The following is a 9,550-nucleotide window of genomic DNA, read 5'->3' on the forward strand; positions in this document are numbered from 1 at the left end:
GGCTCATGAAATCAATCCCCCAAATATCAAAAACCTCACAAACTTGAATGACATTTTGAGGCATCTCGTCTCGTTGGGTGATTTGGCCCGCCCGTTGACAAGCATCGCACGATTGACAAATCCGGTGGGCATCCTTGAAGATAGTAGGCCAATAAAACCCAGCCTCAAAGACTTTTCGCCCCGTAACTTGGGGACCATAATGCCCACCTGTCGGACCATGATGACATTGGACAAGAATGCGTTCGCATTCTTCTCCAGAAACACACCGGCGGATCATTCCATCGGAACACCGCCTAAAGAGATAAGGGTCCTCCCAAAAATAATACTTAAGGTCACTAAAGAACTTCTTACGTTTATGATGTGACCAACCCTTCTCTAAGAATCCACCAACTAGATAATTCGCAAAATCAACGAACCAAGGGTCTTCACACTCCTCCACCTTCATGAGATATTCATCGGGAAAATCATCATGAATAGAAGTCTCATCGAGAACCTCGCGGGAGGGGTTCTCAAGACGTGAAAGGTGATCGCCCGCTAAATTCTCGGCACCCTTTTTATCCCGGATTTCTACATCGAATTCTTGCAAAAGTAATACCCAACGTATCAATCTCGGTTTAGCATCGGGTTTAGAGAGAAAATGCTTAAGGGCCGAGTGGTCCGTATACACAACCGTCTTTGCTAGTATGAGATACGCACGAAATTTGTCAAAAGAGAAAACAATTGCTAGGAGTTCCTTTTCGGTGGTGGTATAATTTAGTTGCGCTCCTTGCAATGTCTTACTAGCATAGTAAATGGGCTGGAAATGTTTACCAACACGTTGCCCCAAGACGGATCCGATTGCAAAGTCACTAGCATCACACATAAGTTCGAATGGCATAGACCAATCCGGACTAATAAGGATAGGTGAATTAGTGAGCTTTGCTTTAAGAAGATTGAAAGCTTTATGACACTCCTCCGAGAAAACAAATGGAGCGTCCTTTTCAAGAAGTTTATTTAAGGGCGTGGCAATTTTGGAAAAATCCTTGATAAACCGCCGGTAAAACCCGGCGTGCCCAAGAAAACTTCGAACACCTTTAACATCGGTAGGGGCTTTAAGATCGGCGATAACATTGATTTTCGCCTTATCTACCTCAATTCCAACTTTAGAAATCTTGTGCCCGAGAACGATGCCCTCACGAACCATAAAGTGGCATTTCTCCCAGTTGAGCACAAGACTGGATTTTTCGCACCGAATCAACATACGCTCAAGATTAAGAAGACATGACCCGAAGGTGTCTCCGTAGACTGAAAAGTCGTCCATAAACACCTCCATGCAGTCTTCGATCATATCATGGAAAATCGCCACCATACACCTTTGAAAGGTAGCAGGGGCGTTACATAAACCGAACGGCATACGCCTATAAGAGAATGTACCATACGAGCACATGAACGTGGTTTTCTCTTGGTCTTCGGGTGCAATAGGGATTTGGAAATATCCCGAAAAACCATCAAGAAAACAATAGAAACTTTTTCCCGCCAACCTCTCCAACATTTGATCGATGAAGGGTAGGGGAAAATGGTCCTTTCGGGTGGCATCATTTAATTTTCGATAGTCAATGCACACCCGCCATCCCGTGACAGTCCTGGTAGAAATTAATTCATTCTTTTCGTTTGTGATCACGGTCATGCCACCCTTTTTGGGCACACATTGAACCGGACTCACCCAAGGACTGTCAGAGATAAGATAAATAAGACCTGCATCAAGGAGTTTAACAATCTCCTTTTTAACCACTTCCTGCATATGTGGGTTTAGTCGCCTTTGTCGTTGCACACACAGTTTGAAGTTATCTTCCATTAGGATTTTGTGTGTACAATAAGAGGGACTAATACCCTTAATATCCTGAATTTTCCATGCAATAGCCGGTTTGTGGGCTTTTAACATGGAGACAAGTTTAGACTTTTGACTTACAGAAAGATCGGAAGCAATAATCACCGGGAGTTTAGACTCCTCCCCAAGAAAAGCATACTCCAAATTATCCAGGAGTGGTTTCAACTCTAATTCAGGAGCCTCTTCAATTGAAGTTTTCCTCCTGTATGCATTTGCTTTCTCCAACTTCTCATGCTCTTCTTCGGTTGGCTCATAACCTTCAGCCATTAGGGTGGTCATCAGATCCACCTCATCTTACACATCCCCTTCATCACTTGCTATTTCACATTCCCCTGTTCCCTGCAATTCTGGAAACTCCTACAAAAACTCAACATGTGTGTCCACGGTTTGCAAAAAATAACAAGTGTCATCTAGGTAACCGGGGTATTTTAATGCCTTATCAATAGCAAAGGACACCTTTTGGTCACCTATTCTAAGGGTCAACTGTTGGCCATAAACATCAATTAGACATCTAGCGGTATTCAAAAATGGCCTTCCCAAAATAAGTGGAATCCTTTCATCCACTTCCATGTCTAGAACTACAAAGTCGGCGGGGAAAACTAATGTCCCGGTCTTAACTAGCATGTTCTCTATAATCCCACGAGGGTATTTAATAGAGCGGTCCGCTAGTTGTATGGCCATACGAGTGGGTCTAAGTTCCCCAGGTGCTAGTTTAAGGTAAATAGAGTAGGGCATTAAATTAATACTAGCACCCAAATCCGCCAATGCCCGCATACAAGCAAGATCCCCCAATAAACAAGGAATAGTAAAACAACCCGGATCTTCCAACTTCTTGGGAAGTTGGTTTGTCACCACCGCTGTACATGCTGCATTTAACGTCACGGATGAAACACTTTCCATCTTCTTTCGGTTGGTAAGCAAATCCTTCATGAACCGAGCATACTTGGGCATCCCCGGAATAATATCAATGAAAGGTAAATTGACATTCACTTTCTTGATCAACTCCATGAACTTTGATTTTTCCGCCTCTAACTTCTCTAACCTCTGTTTTCTCAGGTATGGGAGCGGTGGTTGATACTCCTTAGCTACCGGTTTAGCAGCAACCTTTACCGGTATATTTTCAACTTCCTCAATCACCTGTTCCGGCTCCTTATCCCCCTCCGGTTCACTATCAACTACCGGCTCACTATCTTTAACCAATGGAACTCGCAAATCATACTCAGCAGGCTTCTTTGGTGGATCATATGCTATACCACTTCGGGTGATGATAGCATTAACGTGCCCATTTTTCGGGTTAGCATCCGTGTTACTTGGTAACTCCCCCGGTTTTCTCTCATTTCTCTGATTAGCAAGTTGACCAATCTGTTGTTCCAAATTATGAATCGTGGCTTGTTGATTCCGGAATATCTGATCATTCTTCTCATTATTCTGAGTAACAGTAGTAACAAGCTGAGTTTGAGATATCACAAGCTTTTCGATCATAGCTTCAAGATTCGACTTTTTCTATTCAGCTTGGGGCTTTTGAAAATACCCAGGAGCTTGTTGCTGAAATCCTCCACCCGTTGAATTCTGATAATTACTGTTACTACCTCCCTGACAACCTTGAGGATTGTAGGGATTATTAAAATTGCGGTTAAATTGAGCGCGCCCTTGAAACTGATTATTATTTTGCTGACTGATGTACGCTATCTCTTCCTTTTGACCTATCGTTAACCCCGCATCACAATCTTTAGCTAAATGTAAACCCCCACAATACTCACAACCAACCTTCATACCATGAATATCCTTATTCATCTTCTCTAAATTTCTACCAAAAGAATCCAACTTAGCACTGATAGACCCAAAATCATCATACGCACCAGTGGTCTCGGTTCTCTTAACTGAAGCTGAATGGGATGACTCATGATCTTGATGCCATTCATGAGAGTAAGCAGCTTGCTTTTCAATTATCTCTAACGCCTCTTCTTCGGTCTTATCCATTAACGTACCACCTGCTGCTTGATCAATAATCTGACGAGTTGGAATGTCACAACCTTTGTAGAAAATCTGAACCTTTTGTAAATCATTCAACCCGTGTTGCGGACACGAGCGTAACAAAGTAGCAAAACGGTCCCAAGCATCAAATAATGTCTCACTGCTCTTTTGTCTAAATTGTGAAATTTATGCTTGAAGTCTAGCAGCTCGAGATGCAGAGAAAAACTTCGACAAAAACTTATCCTCCAAAGTCTCCCAAGAGGTAATCGTGCCCTCTGGTTGCTTATCTAACCATCTCTTAGCTTCTCCCTTAAGAGTCCAAGGGAAAAGCCTTGTCTTGATTGAAGTATCGGCAACCTCATGTAGCTTAAACAAATTGCAAACATCATTAAAATTACGAAGATGCTCGTTAGCATCCTCAGTATCCTTGCCATAAAATCGGCAATCAGAAGAAATCAAATTCAGGATCGCCCCTGTAATTTGAAAAGGCTGAGTGATGTTTGGTTGAGTAATCGAATTGCCTTGGCCCCCTCATGTGGCCTTCAACTTTTGTGCCATAGTCTGAGGACGAGGTGGTTGTTCTTGGTCAGCCATATCTTCAGTCTCGAAAAGATCTAAGGAAATGTAAGATTCTTCTTCTTCTCTGATTTCAGGTGGTGTATCGGGCACCACAGTTTCAGAACTACTTCCCAAATTAATTATATTAGCACTTGAAGAAAAAGATGAATCCACTGTAGACTGTTGTTCGTGACTTAACGCTCTGAATAACTCTCTTTCGGGTTCTGCAAATGGTTGAGAAATCGGAGAATTAGAAGAACGCGTATGTGGCATGCACTACCTGTTACCTGCGAAATCACCACTAACAACCGATTAAACGCACCAATTCAACTTGAGAATAACGAAAAGAAATAATAATCTATAACTAAACTAAACTAAGAACAATTAGATAGCAATCTTAATCTTCGACACAACTGTCCCCGGCAGCGGCGCCAAAAACTTGATGTGTAAAATCGCGTCTATTATTTATAATGGGAAAAACCGGTTTAAAGATTTACTACACACTAACGGGCAGTGTACCCGATCGTGCAATAGTATAAAGTTGGTAAATCCAAGATCGTTCCAAGGACAGTTTAGACGTGAAAATTAAGATTGTAACTAATGAATTAAACTAAGTTAAATCTAGAAAATTGAATTACGAGATAATTTGTTTGGTTGGCTATTTAACGATTAGCCAAAATCAAAGATAGCTTTAATTAATAACAAGATTGAACAATATTTTTGGTGTTTTCAGTTTTAAGCTTTAAAGCAAACAAACGAGTAAAATAAGATAATTGTAAACAATAAAAAAAACGAATGCTTGTCTAGACCTTTTTCACCTAGTATTGGATGCATTAAGATTAAGCCCCAGTTATTATCTAACTTATGTGAATTATCTAGTCGGTTCACCTGAAATTCCCCAACGCAAACACTTCAATTAAGATTACACGACACGGAATTCCCCGTAGCCTAAGACATCCTAATTGTGACTAAACAGTTCAACTGAGATGAAGACTCAAATCACAATCACACCAACTCTCGTTGCGCATAATTCACCCCTATTTCGTCTAGCCTTTTGAATTCAATTTACTCTCGTCTCCGAGTAAGCAAACAATCAATTAAGACAAACCAATTGTAAATTAATGCACTAAATTAATGAACTCTCGTCCTATCAAACAAGTACACAACCAATTGAATCGAAGAGTCTAGCTTAAATAAGAATGGTTCTTTAATCCAAACGTCAAATCATCATAAATTAATCAAACAACTGATAAGTAGCATCCAATACATAGGTTATTAAATCTAGACAAACATTAAAGAACTTAGCCAATAATCATGGCAACAATAAAAATCACAAATAAAGTAATAGAGAAATTCATTGTTTATGACAAGAGATTAACCTAATCAATGATTGAATCCTGAAAGATAAACGAATCGAGACTTGTTTCCGGAATGATTGACACCTTAGAATGACCTTGGAAATCCCCAAAAATCACCTAAGTTCGTCAAAAAGCTGCTGGAATTCGTCTGGATACGATAATGATCAATTAGGGTAATTTTCGGGCTTTAAATAGGTGAAATTCTGAACCCGGTTAAGACCCTGCGCGGTTAAGATCCTCGCGTGGCGCGCCAAATAACTGGTGAGCTGAAATCTGCCTTTTAAAAACGCTCGAACTGTATTTTATGCGGAATGGCGCGGCGCGCCACGTTTTGGAGCGGCGCTCCATGTCACTTTTGCTGAAATTAGCTGAAAAACTTAATACAAACACCAAAACTCGAATCGGACCAAACCCTTTCACTCGTTTACATCGAAAATCACCCAAAACCATCAAATAACTTCAAAATTAACCTCCTTGGTCTTGGAACTCAAACTTTTCACAACTTTCACCGAAATAATTCCAAATCGTATCTAAAAGGACCAAAATGTACTCGATATCGCTAAGGAAAATGCGTATAAAATATGCGATATCAATCATACTAAGACTTGACCTAAGTTAGTTATTTATATCGACCTGCTTTATTTATAGGTCGGCGTTGTGATCATTCCTGATCACTGTACTTCATTTGCTATTCACTTTATTGTGTTGGTTACTTCGTTACTAGTAAGGTGAGTTATAGTCCCGTTTTTACATACTTTTCAAAGTATATTTTTGGGATGTGATTACATGCATTTTATTTCACGTTTAGACACAAGTGACAATTAAATTTAAATTATTCATTGTGAGTTGGACAAAAATATTCCCTAGTCTGGTAACTGTAATCATTGGTTTCTACCGGTGAACGCGAATCCTACGGATAGATCTATCGGGTTTGACAACCCCATTTCGAGCTAGTCGCGCTAGCAATTTATAATCAGAATGTTTATTACTTCGTATTTTGTTGTAGATACACTATCCAGTGTATATTATTATTGTGTTTGGCAAGGTTAAATAAAGGGTTAAGTGGTTAGCATGTGGCTCATTGATAATGGAATAATGTTTAATGTTTTCTAACATTTTTAAATCTTGTGGTCTAAAGTTTATTCAATTATTTAAACCTATTATTCACTCAACCTTTGTGTTGACAGTTTACTCGCATGTTTTCACAGGTACTTGAGTTATGTGATGCTTCCGCTGTGTTTAGAAGAGTCTGCATGCATTTGGGCAGATTTTATGAAACAATTATGAAACTTAAGCTTGCATTCTGTTTTTGGATAATTTAAATTTGTGGGTTTGTTGGCAATGTTTTGTGTCAACTTTGATTAATTAATATGTTGGGTTATTTTAACTACATACTTTTGGTATGCTTTCCTTTTTGGGAAACTTTTGAAGTAAAAGAATGCAATGTCGTTTGTTAAATTCATTTAAATCCGATCAAGCTGTGGGACCAAGTGACGGAGCCATTAAGTGTTTTGACGGGGCCATCATAGTTGGTATCAGAGCTCTGGTTGTAGGGAACTAGGCGGTCTTAATGTGGTCAACTCGTGGTTCTTAGGGTGCATTAGAGTCTAGTCTACAGCCCGACCCTTTTGCTATAGCATTATTATGCATTTCATTTCGTATGAGATATATCATAAGCATTTATTTCTATTTGGTATATGGTTTGTGGTTTTACTGTTTGCAGATGTCGACTTCGAGCAACAACTCTGTTCGTGCTCCTGCTCCTTCGGCTGCTGAAAGACGCCGTGCTGATCAACCTTTGATCGATGATCCCGTTCACTACTACTTTTCCACTCTCACTCACATGAACAGAGCCTACACCGACAAGATGCGTATTAATGCTCTTAGTGATTGTATGCGTACTTTTCCGCATAACGAGATGATGGACCAGATTCGAGCTAGTATGGATTCGTTTGTTAGCTTCAAGAATAATGTGGGGTTCGAGAATCGCAAGCGTAACCGTGAAGTTGACGCTAAGTTTGAGGCTCTCGAGAGCACAGTTCGTGGTTTGAAGGCAGAGTTGGAAGAAGTGAAAGGAAAGTTGCGGAAGTATGAGACTCCTGCCGAGACTCATGCCGGCCCAGCTTATCACACCCGCTCTAAGCAGATGTGATATGATGATTCATGATTGATTATTTATTTCATAAGACTTAATATCCTTTCATACATACATTTTTGGGATATGTACAGCGTTTTGTCGAGGATTTTATTAAGGTTTTGTTACGGGATGTTTTTCATTATGTATGGATGGTTATTTTTATGACATCTATTATCATTATCACATTTTATTTCTGATGTTGTGACTCTTGGGATGTTATATTATGCGTAATGTAGATCATGTATGTTAGGTGCTATGTATGTTGTATGATGTTATCATAAAATATGTATGCATGTGGTGGATATTTCTATAACTATCATAACTATCATGTTATTACTCATAGTGTTTACTGACTATTATTTTAATGGTTAATCTTTTCGTGTTCGATCTATTCCTTTATAACACTGGTATTATTCTTAGTACTAACGGTTGTGTTATTCTGTTTTGAAGATCATGCCTCCTAGAGAATCCAACGAAACCCGTATGCAACGTCTTATCACCGAAGGGATAGCTGCTGCTATGGCAGCAAATGCTAATGCTAATGCAAATAACAACAATCAGGTGGGATGCTCCCACAAAATGTTCATGGCAAGTCGTCCACAGGAATTCAGTGGTACGAAAGGACCCATAGGACTTACCCGCTGGTTCGAGAAAATCGAGTCTATTTTCAGGGTTAGCCGAGTCCAAGAGGAGGACAAGGTTAGTTTTGCTAACTGCACTCTTAAAGATAGTGCATTGACCTGGTGGAACAACTTGGTTAATAGTTTGGGAAATGATGTGGCTTATGGTTTAATTTGGAATAATTTCAAAGAAAGAATGATCACCCGTTATCGTCCCCGGGGTGAGCTTAAGAAATTAGAGGTTGAACTTAAGAACTTGAAAATGAAGGGCACCGAATTAGATGCCTACGAACAAAGGTTCTTTGAGTTGACTTTGTTGTGTCCTAATGTTTATGCGGATGAGAATCTTAAGATTGAAGCGTACATTAATGGGTTATCTGAGAAAATCGAGCATGGGGTCGAGTCTAGTGAGCCGCAGACTATCGAGGCTGCTATGTCTATGGCTCATAAGTTGAATGATAAGATCTTGAGAAGAAGCAAGGCTGCTGTAACCGAACCCAGTGAAAAGACTGTTAAGAAAGCTGATAATGGGAAGAGAAAGTGGGATAATAACCGCAATCAAAGTCAAGGTCAGCAGAAAAAGCAGGATACTTCTGGTTCGAATAACCGCAGTCAGCGTGTGTGTCCTCGATGTTACAAAGCTCATGATGGCTACTGTACCGTTACTTGTAAGACGTGTTCCAAACAGGGGCACATTGCTAAGGATTGTACGGTGCTTCTGCCGGGTTCTGCTACTCCTGCTGCAGGTGGTAATAATGGTAATAACGCTGGTAATAGAGGTGGGAATGGTAATGGTAATGGGAACCGAATAATGGTGGTAATCAGAGAGTTTGTTACGAGTGTGGGAAGCCGGGACATTTCCGTGATGCCTGTCCCAACAGGAAGACTGCAGAGACTGCACGTGGTAGAGCGTTCAAAATTGACGCCAGGGATGCTGAGGAAGATCCTAAACTTGTTACGGTTACGTTCTCGGTCAACGATTTATTAGTTTATGTACTATTTGATTCAGGGGCTGATTTGAGTTTTGTGTCAAGTA

At 40.2% G+C, this 9,550-nt stretch overlaps 1 protein-coding gene across 1 annotated transcript; it reads right to left on the reverse strand.

Annotated features, from left to right (window-relative positions):
- Positions 1-2,161: 2,161 nt before the first annotated feature.
- Positions 2,162-2,875, reverse strand: LOC139860068 (uncharacterized). Its single transcript, XM_071848841.1, has 2 exons — positions 2,324-2,875; positions 2,162-2,224 (listed from the first exon to the last, which is right to left on the reverse strand). Exons 1-2 carry the CDS (start codon positions 2,873-2,875, stop codon positions 2,162-2,164), a joined length of 615 nt encoding a protein of 204 aa, XP_071704942.1.
- Positions 2,876-9,550: the final 6,675 nt, after the last annotated feature.

Source organism: Rutidosis leptorrhynchoides, chromosome 7, assembly GCF_046630445.1.
Source record: "Rutidosis leptorrhynchoides isolate AG116_Rl617_1_P2 chromosome 7, CSIRO_AGI_Rlap_v1, whole genome shotgun sequence".
NCBI lineage: Eukaryota > Viridiplantae > Streptophyta > Magnoliopsida > Asterales > Asteraceae > Rutidosis > Rutidosis leptorrhynchoides.

Excerpts from the sequence above, each read along its gene's own strand:
- LOC139860068 (XM_071848841.1), bottom strand. The coding sequence starts at position 2,875 with ATGGAGTTGATCAAGAAAGTGAATGTCAATTTACCTTTCATTGATATT. Across the intron at positions 2,225-2,323 it reads TTAGAATAGGTGACCAAAAG|GAGTTTCCAGAATTGCAGGG; the intron begins GTGTCCTTTGCT and ends GAGTTTTTGTAG.